The 14,080-nt window shown below is 40.0% G+C and overlaps 2 protein-coding genes across 8 annotated transcripts in view; both read right to left on the bottom strand.

Annotated features, from left to right (window-relative positions):
* pip5k1ca (phosphatidylinositol-4-phosphate 5-kinase, type I, gamma a) overlaps positions 1–3,279 on the bottom strand; it is a 33,133-nt gene extending 29,854 nt beyond the window's left edge. For 5 of the 6 annotated variants that reach the window (XM_088425713.1, XM_088425716.1, XM_088425718.1 and 2 more), the window contains exon 1: positions 2,916–3,274. In XM_088425713.1, the coding sequence (XP_088281839.1) occupies positions 2,916–3,042 (127 nt within the window). In that variant the 5' untranslated portion in view covers positions 3,043–3,274. Of the gene's footprint in view, positions 1–2,915 lie in introns of all 6 variants that reach the window. The other variant, XM_088425714.1, reaches the window with a different exon arrangement.
* Positions 3,280–4,674: 1,395 nt separating this feature from the next.
* On the bottom strand, positions 4,675–14,051 carry gpx4a (glutathione peroxidase 4a). Of its 2 annotated transcripts, none has more exons than XM_088424892.1 (7): positions 13,781–14,051; positions 8,928–9,022; positions 8,704–8,848; positions 7,045–7,196; positions 6,928–6,952; positions 6,626–6,685; positions 4,675–5,335 (listed from the first exon to the last, which is right to left on the bottom strand). In XM_088424892.1, the coding sequence occupies exons 1-7, from the start codon at positions 13,871–13,873 to the stop codon at positions 5,297–5,299; spliced, it is 609 nt and encodes a 202-aa protein (XP_088281018.1). In that variant the 5' UTR covers positions 13,874–14,051; the 3' UTR covers positions 4,675–5,296. The 2 variants fall into 2 exon arrangements, with proteins under 2 accessions (XP_088281018.1, XP_088281019.1); XM_088424893.1 differs by lacking the exon at positions 13,781–14,051 and adding an exon at positions 12,598–12,752.
* Positions 14,052–14,080: the final 29 nt, after the last annotated feature.

Here is a 14,080-nt window from a genome sequence, read left to right as displayed (position 1 = left end):
TGTTAGCAATTAGACTTTGCTGTGTGAATTGCTCACTATCTGTCAAAACACTGCATGCTGTTGGTGAGTATTGATAACATACGTAATTCATTTTTACCAAACTGATGCTAATGGCTAATAACTTGCATGGAAAAACATAACGCCAAAACGTTCCTGTCATTATCAGTCAGGTGTGTGAAATGGTAATGACGTATACTTTTAGTTTTACAATTTGCCAGTGGTTAGCTCATTTGAACACTACAATGCAAAAATGTTATCTAGGTCGTGTATGATGAAAACTAGCAGCTGTTCCAAACACACACATACAGTACTATTCACTTGTAAACACTGAGCTCCCACGTTGGGGGCAGCTTAGCTCAACACCGCAGCCTACAATTACATTGCACAAGATGTGACATTAAACAAGCTGAAAAGAGCTCTCCGGGTCTCTGCAGCTGACATTTAAACTCAATTCTATTAAGCACAGCCCTGTCAGTGGATGATAACAGTGATCATAACTTACTGTTCTTATGTTAAACCCTGCAGCTGGAATTTGACTAAGAATACAGTATCAAGAAAAACATAATCAGACTTCAATATTCACAATCCGAATGACAAATCCAAGCAATTTCTATTCTGTATAAATGACACCAACACAGGAAGCAAGGATAAAGACATCCTGACACATTCTCATGTCTCCGAAAGTCATAAATCGGGAAAATTGCATCAGCACGATACGATACAAGATATGAGTGTAAGGACCCACTTTCACAATACCCAAAAGCCTACTTTTTCTCTCATTTTTCTGTGTGGCTATTGTGTATAAACAACGCATACACAAAACAGGGAAAACAAGTTGACCCAACAATTTTCAGCCTCTTTTTTTCCAGTCTCTTATGAAAGCTACAGGAAAACTTGTACATTAGCGAGAATGCAGTATCCAGAAATATATCATCAAACTTCAACAAATACTGAGAATCTGAATGGCAAAAAATGTCTATAATTCTGTATAAATGACATGAGTTGCATCTGAAAATACATGCATTACACCAGAAAAGAAGGCACAAATAAAGGATGCAGAGGAAAGAAAGATATAAGCAGGGATGCACATAATTTTTTTCAGTCGTTACTCACATGAGTACCAGGGACATAGTATTTGATGGGCACCCTTTGTTTCATTAAAAACAGTCTTCCTCAAAGTCCTTCTCAGTGTTGCCCCCACATTAGCAGCGAACCAGCCTGCATCCTCAAAAAGTTCCGTTGTTCATTCAGAGCCCAGTTTAATTTCCAAGGAAGTGAGAAGTGAATTCTCCATCAACAGTAGAGTGACAACGTAAACAATCTCCTTTACACCTTCATGAGCATGATATGTAGCCCCGACAGCAAGTCCAAGCCGCTTCAGTCAACAAACAAATATCCTCAGAATAGGACGACCTTGGACACAGCGGCTTAGCTTTATTAAAGGCAGGGAGAAACATTACATTGTGTTGTTCCTGCAATTTGTCTCGCCACCTAGCAGGATGGCAATTGGCTACTGCTTCTTGATTAGGTTGTTTGTTGGCCATAAGTTGTGTTACATTTACGTGCTCTTTTCATACTTGTCAAATAAAGGATTTAGACCCTGTATCAAATGCACTAGTTTTGTCTGCTTGTTGAGGACATGAGCAGTAAATCTGGCACCACATTTAAGTGTTCTTCAAGCCACGGTACATCCGGGAGCCATTTTTCAAAGGGAAAAAAAACGTCAACTGAGGATCGGTTGTTGACATGGGTACGCAGTTATGTGCATTCCTGTATATAGGAAAAAATAATAAAAGGCTGGCGAAACAAATGCAGGGGATCAAGGGAATAAAGGCAGAAAATTGATATCAGCAAAGGAAGGAAAGGTGTAAGGATGAATGAATAAAAACAAGTGTGACAGGAAGAAGCAGGAAGAAGGCAAATAAAAGCTGTATGAAGGAAAAAGAAAGAAAATGAAGGGAAGCAATGTGAAATGAACAGCGGGATTTTTTGCAGAAAAGTTGTTTTTAGCAAAGAAATTACGTAAGGATGCATGATGTACAGAGAAAAAGGGAAGGCAGAAAAGTATGTTAAAGAAAAATGAGGATCTATGATGCATGGATTATAAAACAGGTGTGATGGAGGAGAAAAAGGAAGGTAGGATAGAGCTAATGAAGGCAAAAATGGCCTGGGTAGGAAAAATAAGGCAGATCTGAATGGAAAGCCAGAAGGTAGGAACAGAGAAAGGAAGGAAAATGGATAGAAGACTGCAATAGTAAAAAAATAAAATAAAAACGTGTGACAAAAGGTGGGACAGAAGGCAGAAAAGTAGGTTTGAGTAATGGAAAAATGTAATGTTGCATTATAAAACTTGGAAGGAAGGAAGGAAGGAAGGAAGGAAGGAAGGAAGGAAGGAAGGAAGGAAGGAAGGAAGGAAGGAGGGAAGGAAGGAAGGAAGGAAGGAAGGAAGGAAGGAAGGAAGGAAGGAAGGAAGGAAGGAAAGGGCCGTAATAAAAGGAAACAATGTCAAGTGTACCAAATACTGTACCTACTTAAGCCGCATCCTGTACATAGCACTGTTCTCCCCCTTTGGTTGAAGGTGCTTAGAAAAGCCATATACTTGAGTAAGTTATTCGAGCTCAGTTAGGTGAAACCATCTTCTAAAATAACCTCACGTATCGATTCATATGGTGTGTTGCGCTGCCACGTAACGTGCTCCAAATAAGACGATTCCAAACACTTGCTTCACCTGCTCTCTTCATCCACTCACTCGGCTAAGCTAGCAGCTACTAGAACGGCTAAGCGGCTAAAGATGAGTCGGGGCTTTTTGAATAAATTCCACACAGAATCCGATTTAAACTAAAAGGCGAAACGCGTTAACGTGACACGTAGAAAACACGAACGAAGGGCGAAAACGTGTCGAAGGTCCAACCTACCCATGTCTCCGGCGTCCATCCCGTAGCTAACCCCGACGACCGTGTCAGCATCATCGGATGATGCGGCCCCGGATAGAGGACTCCCGTCCCTGGCCTCCGACAGCCCGACCGCTCCCTCGGCTTCCATTCAGCCTCCGGGCGGTGCTGCTCCAAGTGCTGCTTGAGGGGGGTAGACAGGTAAGCTACGATGCGCAGCCTCAGAAAACACGTCCGGAAAAAGGAGCGACAAGTCTTATATGTTGCGGATAATCAAGAGGGGAGACATGTTATCCAGGGACGGCGGCTTCATTTACTCGGACTGCGGCTCGGTGGCTACTGCCTCCCCCGGCTAGACCGCACTGCTGCTCGGTCAGCTGCGGCGGCTCAGCCAACACTGAATGGCTCAGTCGTCTTGGGCTCACCCCTACCTCCTGGTGGCCGAGGAAGGAACTGCGATTCGGAATTAACCAATTGACAATTTTGTTATCGCACTTAACTCGTTCGCCGCTATGCATATTTTTCAATGCACTGGGGGGGGGGGGGGGGCAGAAACAGCTTTACTGACACAAAACCACCAGTAGATGATAAAAATGCCTCATTTTAGATATGAGATCAACACCGTTTGAGCGTCCGTTATGAAAAAAGGCTGAATTTTGGGAAACCTAACTTTTTGTTCCAGCCAAAGGCTGGTCGTTTTGGGGTCACTCCTACCCTCTGGCGGCAGAGGAAGAAACTGCGATTTGGAATCAACCAATTGACAATTTTGTTATCGCACTTAACTCATTCGCCGCTATGCATATTTTTCAATGCACTAGGGGAGTTTCAGATTTTACTCTACTGAATTCCACTTGTGATTCATTTGTGAAATGAAACAGTTGCTGCTGCCTACGTCATGTCACGTGATATTACGCCAATTTCAAAGCCGTCGTTCAATTGAAATAAATGCCGGCTTTTCAAAGATTTTGAACTTCAAGTGTTAAATTGCCATCACTACCAAATACATTACATTTTTAAACATACTGTACTTGCACAAAATGGCCCAAATGAAAGACGAGACCTGAGTTTTACTGAACTGTGTCTTCATACGCGGGTCATGTGACATTCACACAAATGAGTTGTGAATGGCCGTCGCCTGAGCAACTGTGATGTTTAGTCGACAGCAGATGGCAACCCGCCCAAGATGAACGATGAGGCTGATGTAAGCAACAAAGATGGCATATTCCGATTTACTGTACTGTATATATTTTTTTGTTTTTCTGGTTCAACATAACACACTCTGACATTCAGCAGACCTTAATCACAATTTTTACAGATTAACTTCAAAGCATTCCATACGTTTCATGGAGATAACGGCATACTGTGTATTACCACAGCCAGTAAAAATCGTTGTATTACATGAAGGTGTTTTAAAAATAATTAAATTAATATAATAATGCATTGCTGAGTGACTTCAGCTTGACGCAGTTTTGCGAAAGCCTTTTTTTTTTTCCAACTTGGGCCTCCAAGTTAAAGAGTTTGTTCGAATGCACTTTTCTAGTACATAGTTGGATAAGTCTGAGTTCAGATCTTAAATATATATATTAAATATATTAAATATTAAATATATAAATATATATATATATATATATATATATATATATATATATATATATATATATATATATATATATATATATATATATATATATATATATATATTCAATGAATTTTTATCACATTAATAACAAATATTATTATTGCAGATAAATGTCAATTGAATCCCAAAATTGACAACACATGGTTTTAGTTTTTAGTTTTGTTATTTTATTTCACTCCCAAAAATGACAACAGGTACCTGTGTGTAAAAGTAAAACTGGACATTTTACATGGAAACAGGTATTTTCTCAGTAAAACATGAGCCATGGAACTAACCAAATATTAATTACATACAAAATAGCAAAACGGCCAATTACCAGAGACACTTGCCAACAAAGGCTTTCTTTTGTTGCCCAGTCCTCGCTACGTTTGTTTGTTATTTTCAAGAAGCAGTTCTTGTACTGTTTTTTTTTTAAGTTTCATTTAAAATTTCATTTAAAATTGTTATCTCCTTTTTACACTAGGGTGACAGTACTATTGAATAACATTAGGCTCAATTCCAGTGTCTCTAATACAAACAATGCTACATTGAATCTTTTTGTCCTGTCTCCTCCCCAAGCCAGTAGAACAAAAGCTCGGCGATCGTCCCCGGCAGGTGCGCACGCCAATTGCATCGAGTCTGCCTTTTCCGTGAGGCGGATTTAGGGACAGACCGTCATAGGGCCGGGTGCGAGCCGAACCGTCATCCACCGACACTCAGAGAAAGAGAAGAGACATGCGGTATGGAAGGAAATAAGAGAACAGCAAGATAGTGGGGTGTCGGTCATCTAGGCGTTCAGATATGGAGGAAGATCCTCCTCCACCACCTGTGCAAAATATGTTCATACAATTAGAAACTTCATGGTAATAACTACACAATGAAAGGAAGGAAACAGAGGACGCAGTTAAGGTGGGGCTGGGTGATACATTATAACAAGCGTGGCCACCTCCAGACCTCAAGGACTAATATCCTGCATGTTTAAGATGTTTCCGCCCTTAAACACACCCGATTCAAATAATCAGGATCATTATCATGGCTGCTGAATAGCTTGCTTATGAGCTGATCATTTAAATCAGATGTGTTAAAGGATAGAAACATCTAAAACATCCAGGATAGCGGCCCTCAGGGAGCAGAGTCGCCCGCCCCTGCGAGTATGATCTTCAAATAAATCCATTGGGCTCTAATACGCAAAACATTGTGAAACGATTCCCCTGATGTCATCTGTTGCTAGTTTCTTTTCATAAAAGAAACTAAGTTGCCAACATTTAATGGGTGTTTTTTTTTTTAGCTTCTCTTTGCTCACCGCTGTTGTTAGCTTAAGTAGTACACATAAACATAGGCACACTTTGCAGTGCAGAGGGTGAAAATATATTCATGCGTCCATTTTCTATAGCCGGTTATCCTCACAAGTGTCCCAGACTTGCTGGTGCCTATCCCAGTAGGCGGGGGTCACCCTCAACTGGTTGCCAGCCATTTGCAGGGCACACAGAGACAATTGACCATTCACACACCCAATCACACCTAGGGGCAATTTAGTACATCCTGAAAAAATATCAACATCCCAAAACAATTTGTTTTTCAGAAAATATGCATCCCTTTCACATAGTTAAAAAATATAAACGTGTCAATATCAATGTTTCCCCCATAACATTTTCCCCAGTAACTAAAACGTTTCTCAAAAACTAAAATAATTTCCTCCACAAAGATATTTTTCAAAAAATCTATATCTTAATTTTTTTTTTTAATTAAACTTTTATTTTCTCATAAAAAAAAAAAAACAATGAAATCTCCCCCATAATTGGCTCAAGACAGAAGTACCGCTCTGTTTTAGGTTTACTCTCTTGCAGTAGTAGTAGAATGCATAAGAATGTTCTCACGATTACGTTTCACCACACTCTCAGACCACTAGACTCTTCTGTTAGACTTGTGTCTATTTCACGCTTCAATTATAAAGAAACCCTAAAGAAAAATTCTTTTCCAGATTATTTTACTGATCTCGCATAGATTCTGAAATTCCCACAACATGAAAATGAAAATCTGCAAGTAAAACATTTGTTTTGATCGAGAAATTGGGATTCATCACCCAGTCCAAACCTAAAGCCATTTGTGTACATACGCTTGGATCATCCATGGGTCCGTATCGTTTCACCACCTGACCCTCTTTGTTGATCAGAAACTACAAAGAAATGAAGACATCAACAAATTGTCAATTAGTTGTTTTATTTTTATTTATTTAAAGTGTTTCCTTACACGGCAAAACCTCCAAAGCTGAACACAGCAGTAAATCTAAAGACTTCAGCCTAGCGAGCGATTGAAAATGTATCCAAAAAATTTGAAGTCAGCTTTGAAGGTATTCTGCATTCTAATTGATTTTGTTGGTTGCCAAAATATTAGGGCCGGCACTTTAATGCAATTTACCTTTGTGAAATTCCACTTGATGCCACTGCAGGGATGAAAAAAAAAAAAAAAAGAAGCCTAAATGTAATGTAGCAAACCAAGAGCAACAATGGAGTAGGTGATGGAAACGAGCCTTACTTTCCCAGGAAGCCTCTCCCGTTGGGCTGCTCCTTCAGCCACTTCCACAGCGGGTGAGCGTCGGCGCCGTTGACATCGATCTTGCTGAACAGGTCGAAGCGAGCGTTGTAGGACTGCGCAAACTGCTTGATCTCAGCGTTAGTGCCTGGCTCCTTACGGCCAACAAAACAAAATAAATCCATAGACATAAAATCCATACGTAGATGAAATGCACAGTGTTGACGTTCTTCCAATCAAAGGCATCTTTGCTATGCAACTAAATTGCCCCAAGGTACAGTGCCGATCAAAAGTCTACACATCCTAGCCAAATGCCAGTTTTTTGTGGTATAAACAATAGTGACCAAGATATACCTACAACTGACTTATGACCAGTATATATTTTCATTTTTATATCACAAAAAAAAATAGCATTAGAACAGGGGGGTGTAGACTTTTATATACATTGTACACAGATCCTCCATTTTGTATCACAAAACGAGCAAACAGGAAAGATCATAAAGAAATGAATGAATGGATACATACAGTAAATAAATGAATTAATAAAGATCTGCCAACTCTAATATGGCAGCTGCCACCCAACATAAGGTAGACCGTATTTCTCCAAGTACAAGTTGACCTCGCTTATAAGTCGACCCCCCCCTTTCTTAATTCAATTTGGGTGAATTTTACAAAAATGCGATTATAAGTCTACCCCTGACTTAAGTGGTAACATTGATCATGGCTCTCCAATTTTAGCACAAGGTGTGTGTTATCAAAATGGCGAAATGACGGTACTTTCAGACGCATTTCTTGTTTGTTTGTAAATCAAATACAATAGTGTTGTGGTTATGCGTGGGGGGGGGCAAGTGCGAGGCAAGGTGGACGTAGACGAAAATGCTGAAACTAATGTTGCATCGATAAAATGATTTAAAGTTTCAATGCTTTATTTTTTTTGACACATCTGAATATTTAGTTTGTCGAAAAGCCCTAAAAGTCATCATCATGATCTGATACGCCAGAGAGCTCCTCCTCCCATTTAACACCCAGACGTCCTCGCCTATCTCCTTGTCAATTGTTCAAACATCCTCGTTACTCTTCCGAGGGTAGTCATCTTTGGACCCATCCAATTTGTTTTAAATGATTTGCTGATCATCTTATTCGGGCTTTTCTTTACCCAACTGACGACGGTTGTGAGATCAGCGCATGGAAGGCTGCCCTTCGCTGTTTCTCCCCCGAACTCCCAACATTCATGCCGGTCTTGCTCAAGCACACGTACAAGGGATGAAGGAGACAAGTCAAGCCGTATTTTCCTTTTCATTATGCGTCAAAGTCCACCAAAAAAAATGATCCGCGCAGCCTCGTTGATGACAACAAAGACGCAATAAGGCGATGCCTGCCGAAAATGCTCTTTTGCGATGTTCTGTGCAAACACACTCAAATGAAAGCATACTATATCGAATTAGAGGTATACAGCACTGTATATAATCATTTCAAGCCTGGTAAATGACATGATATTACTTTGGCATTCAAACTAATGTTATTCAAACACAGATATGTGGAAAAAATTGGTCTGTTTTGAGTTATGCGGGAATAAGTGAATCCAAAAACTCGTCTTTTCAAATGATATACACATATGGAGAAAAAAAAAATACTGGACAGACAACTATAAATCAAGCATACCTGGTTGGCAAATTGGTTGGAAGGGAAGGCAAGGATGCGTAAACCTCTCTCAGCATATTTGGCGTGCATCTCGGCAAACTGAGAGTAGTTTACGGGCGTTTTGCCTCATTTGGACGCTACGTTGGTGATGATCACCACGTTCCCCCTGACAAAATAACGTGCAAGGTCACAGTTTGCGTGATTGTTTTGGCGATGGAGGCCGTACAACAGAAGTAGGGGCTCACCTGTATTTTTCTAGCGAGACCACATTGCCGTCAATGTCGGTGGCTGAGAAGTCGTAAATAGATGTGGCTGAACTCCAGTCCTCTGTCGGGGTGCCCTGTGGGATGTCGCAAAACACTCCATTGACTATTTTCCATTTAATATGAGGAATAGGAAAACTATAATACATTAAATGTAAAAACAACAACAACAAACATCCTGCATTATCCCAGTCCCAAAGAAACCACGACCGGAGGAGCTCAACGACTTCAGGCCGGTCGCCCTGACATCACACGTGATGAAGACCATGGAGCGGTTGCTGCTACACCACCTGAGGCCACAGGTCCGCCATGCCACTGACCCCCTGCAGTTTGCCTACCAGGAGAAGGTAGGAGTGGAGGACGCTATAATCTATATGCTACACCGATCCCTCTCTCACCTGGACAGTGGCAGTGGTGCAGTGAGGATTACTTTTTTGGACTTCTTCAGCGCCTTCAACACCATACAGCCTCTGCTGCTCAGTGGTAAACTGACAGAGATGGGAGTAGGCTCACACCTTGTGGCATGGATTACGGACTACCTGACAGGCAGACCCCAGTACGTGAGACTGGGGGGCTGTACGTCCGACACTGTTGTCAGCAGCACAGGAGCGCCACAGGGGACCGTGCTGTCTCCTGTCCTGTTCACCCTGTATACGTCAGACTTCCAGTACAACTCTGAGTCCTGCCACGTGCAGAAGTTTGCAGATGACACTGCTATCGTGGGATGTATCAGGAGTGGGCAGGAGGGGGAGTACAGGAAACTGATCCAGGACTTTGTCTCATGGAGCGACGCTAACCATCTGCACCTGAACACCACCAAGACCAGGGAGATGGTGGTGGACTTCAGGAGGCCTAAACCCCATCCGGAACCAGTAACCATCAATGGAGAATGTGTAGAGTTTGTCCAGACCTACAAATACCTGGGTGTGCAGCTGGACAATAAACTGGATTGGACTACCAACACAGAAGCTCTGTGCAGGAAAGGACAGAGCCGACTGTACTTCCTCAGAAGGCTGGCGTCCTTCAACATCTGCAAAAAGCTCCTGCAGATGTTCTACCAGACTGTTGTGGCGAGCGCCCTCCTCTACGCAGTAGTGTGCTGGGGAGGCAGCACCAAGAAGAAGGACGCCTCGCGTCTGGATAAACTGGTGAGGAAGGCGGGCTCGGTTGTGGGCACAGAGCTGGACAGTCTGACAACTGTGGCTGAGCGACGAGCGCTAAACAAGCTGCTATCAATCATGGACAATCCAACACATCCACTACACAGCATCATCTACAGACAGAGGAGCTGCTTCAGTGACAGATTGCTGTCACTGTCCTGCTCCACGGACAGGCTGAGGAGATCATTCCTCCCCCATGCCATGAGGCTCTTCAACTCCACCCGGGGCAGTAAAAGCTCACATTAAACTCTAAACCTCATACTCTGCACTGCACTATTCACTTTATACAAGCACCTTAATTATACTTGCCCTAGACTCCAACGATTCACACTATTCTGTTTACACTGTTAACAAGCACCTTAAGTATACTTCTGTACTGGACTTATGTGTATCTTTGTGTATTTTATTTCTCATATTTTATATCTCGACTTGAGGATACTGCTGGAAATGTGAATTTCCCTACGGGGATGAATAAAGTATCTATCCATCTATCTATCTATCTATCTATCTATCTATCTATCTATCTATCTATCTATCTATCTATCTATCTATCTATCTATCTATCTATCTATCTATCTATCTATCTATCTATCTATCTATCTATCTATCTATCTATCTATCTATCTATCTATCTATCTATCTATCTATCTATCTATCTATCTATCTATCTATCTATCTATAATTCAACAAACTATGTAAACGTAAAATATTTAATTAAAACTATGGACCATGTTAGATATTACTATATATGTAGTAATATGTAATAAACAATAATACCCCCCAAAATATGTTGGAAGTCACCCGTGTGACATGACTGCCGCTAAGGAAGCGTCGGATCTGGCTTCTGCATGAAAGGCTAAGTCATGGCCCGCTTTCCAACACCGCCCCTTCCCCAGCCATCTACATGTTGTGCGAGATATGTTGTTGTGTGTTTTTGTTAGCGCTTATGCCGGGATTTTTTTCCCCCAGACTTGAACTATGCCCTTTGTTTGGGGCATGGCTGAAGATCTCAGAACGCTCAGCGTTAGCGCACTCTGACGGCCCTTGCCGTCTGTCTCCCCCTGAGTCAATTTTATTGAATGTGTCTTGGATGGTTTGAGCTTGTGAAGTCAACATTTCGAATTTTGTACTTGTGCAGGTGTAATGAGAATAAAGTCCATCCATCCATCCATCCAAATTAAAAATAAATTAAATTCATCCACTATCCATCCAAATTTAAAATAGATTACATTGATTAAAAAAAAAGATCGTAGTAAAGGCAGAATTAAAACGTAATCAAATATTGATTTCTGAAAATAGAAGTCATAAAAATTTAACTAAAAAGGATTTTTTTTTTTTAAATGGACAACATTAGACACCATTTTATACGTGTACAACAATTATGGAAACTAATAGAGGTTTTTGAAAATAAAAAGATGAATAAATAATGAAAGAAAAACGATAAAAGACAATAAATAGTCTGGTATATGTTCAATGACAATTCCGGCATGATACTAATGAGAAAAGATATATGTACTAACCTAAAATAAAATGAGTCCCTAATACCCTCATTTATTGCAGGGGTTAACGCTCACAAAAATGCCTGTAACTGAAATCCGTGAAGCTTTTTTCTGCTTTGTTCTTTTTTTTTTTTTTTTAGTTTGTTTCTTTGTACAATAAAAAAACAAACACAAACAAAAACAACAACAACATGGTCATAAATTAATATGCACGCAGTGGAAGTTTCATTTTCTTTTGAAATCAAATACAGAGTAAATAAAATTGCAATTTATTGACTGATCTGACTTAAAAGAAAAAAAAAAGAGCAAGAAAAATAGCGACGTAAACCTGCAACAGAAAAAGCTGCTGTCATAATTGAAAATCCGCACTAGAGTGAAACCGGTAGCAAGGAAACATTGCACTGTACACCAAGAAGCACAAAATTAGCGCATTAAAGAAAAAAATATTCTTCAAACAAATAAACTCCAAAGATCACAAATTTGAAGTAAAATAACCTAAAGCTGAATAATGGTAAAATGCTAAATAACTCAAATTAAAACAACACAATCTAAAATAAAGCACAATAAAAAAGGTAGTGGTACCAAGAACATTTAAAAAAAAAGTACTGTACAGTATATGAATTTCACAATGGCATAATCTAAAATAGAGTAGATTCAAAGGATCAACTTAATGTACATTTTAAACAGATTATGAAAACTCTTAAAAAGACCAGTATGTAAGTATATATGAGAAGAATATACCAATTATACAGTATAACTAAAACAAATACCTTCAGTCAAGAATAAATAAATTAATTTATAATTAAATAAATTAAACCAAGATTTGTGCAGCACATTCATAGCGATGAGCAAATATGAAAACAGTAACATTAATCACTGTTCAATCTACACACCTCCACATTTTGCCTATCTGTCCGTATTTAAGAGCATTCTTGCAATGGATGTGGTTCCTTACACTGTATTTTAAGACTAAGCAACGAGCTAAATTCTTACCAAAGCCTGCAGCAGGACACTGAACAGGACAGTGGAGCCTGTGAGACGCATGTTTGCCCGTCGGTGAGCTCCTCAGAAGGCAAAAAGCAATCCAAGTCCTTAACTCCACTCTCCATTTGTCCCCGCAGACTCTTTTAAAGCCGGCAGGGGATCAGTGACTCAACTGATAAGCTTCGGTTATCCAATAGCTGATGCTCTGCAGTGCTGACCCGTAATCCACATCAGCCATGCATGCGTTCTGTGGTCCAGAGTCCACCACATTATCATAAGCTCATAAAAGGATATTGTAAAATAAGATATTGGAACGATACTGTATGTTCTCGGACCCCGGTAAGACGTTTCACTTGATGTTGAGAATTGCATATTCTCCATTGGTTAGCATTTATGGCTCACACAGAATATTGGTTCTGGCCTTACTGAAAAAAAAATGCATGTTGAGTCCTTTCATCTAAATGCTTACATAATCAATATCATTTTGAGATGAAGAAATTTTTGCCTGACCTTGCTCCACCTCTAAGCACAGTGTATATTGTATCTGCCTTCATGTATTTCTGGCCAAATGTCAGAGGCTGAGAGAATTATAACAGATACTATTCGTTTAGACTCTCACTTTTTGCATGGATTGTTCATCATCATCAAACGAAATATACTTTCTGGGGAAAATTTAAGTCGGAATACTAATTTCTTAAGACATAATATTCAAAAATTGGCATAGTATTAAATACAATTAAAAATTATAATCAAATACCTCAAGTAAATAATGAACTATAACCGATAAGCAGAGGTGCTCTAGAAATATATTGACAAAAATTTTTTTTTTTATTTTACAATTGGGTCTCGAAACTATGTAAGTGTAAAAGTTTTGATGGTAAACAAACAAATGCATAAATAAAAACAAACAACCTTTATCCAAGCTAATCAAGATGACTCTTTGGCCCCCTCTAGTGGTCGCGAGGCCCCTTATGACGCCTTTAAAATATTGCCCGTACAATTCCAGCAACAGTAATTCAATGTTACGCCGCAAGGAAAAAAACAATGTGTTTGTTTATATGCTGCTGAGTGAGTGACAGTGCGTGCCAGCAATGAAGTCTTTTGCACTGATAACATCAGCACACATTACCAGCCATGCTCATTGAACATTTCGGGCACAGACATCATTCCAAAAAGCATTGATGTACTTTACCGTGTGGGGAATGAGAAAGTAGAGTAGCACCGCCAACGACAATCCACCCGTGGCCACTGCCCCGCAAGTTATTATTACGCATAACGGCCTCATTTTTGGAGGCACGTATAGAACAAAAACAATGAAGCAGCCCACCCTTTCTTGTGTGACTGTTACGAAACCACAAATTAAATATTGATTAGTTATTCCCAAAGAAACGCATTTTGCGCTTCACGAACGAAAGAATATTCCCCGGCAAACGTTCGTTATTTTCTGTCCGTGTTTTGTTTTTCATTTTATTAAAACTCCGCCTATCATGTA

This window comes from Hippichthys cyanospilos, chromosome 10 (assembly GCF_059441005.1).
Source record: "Hippichthys cyanospilos isolate Australia breed blue-spotted pipefish chromosome 10, RoL_Hcya_1.0, whole genome shotgun sequence".
Lineage (NCBI taxonomy): Eukaryota > Metazoa > Chordata > Actinopteri > Syngnathiformes > Syngnathidae > Hippichthys > Hippichthys cyanospilos.
This window is presented reverse-complemented; position numbering and strand designations above follow the sequence as displayed.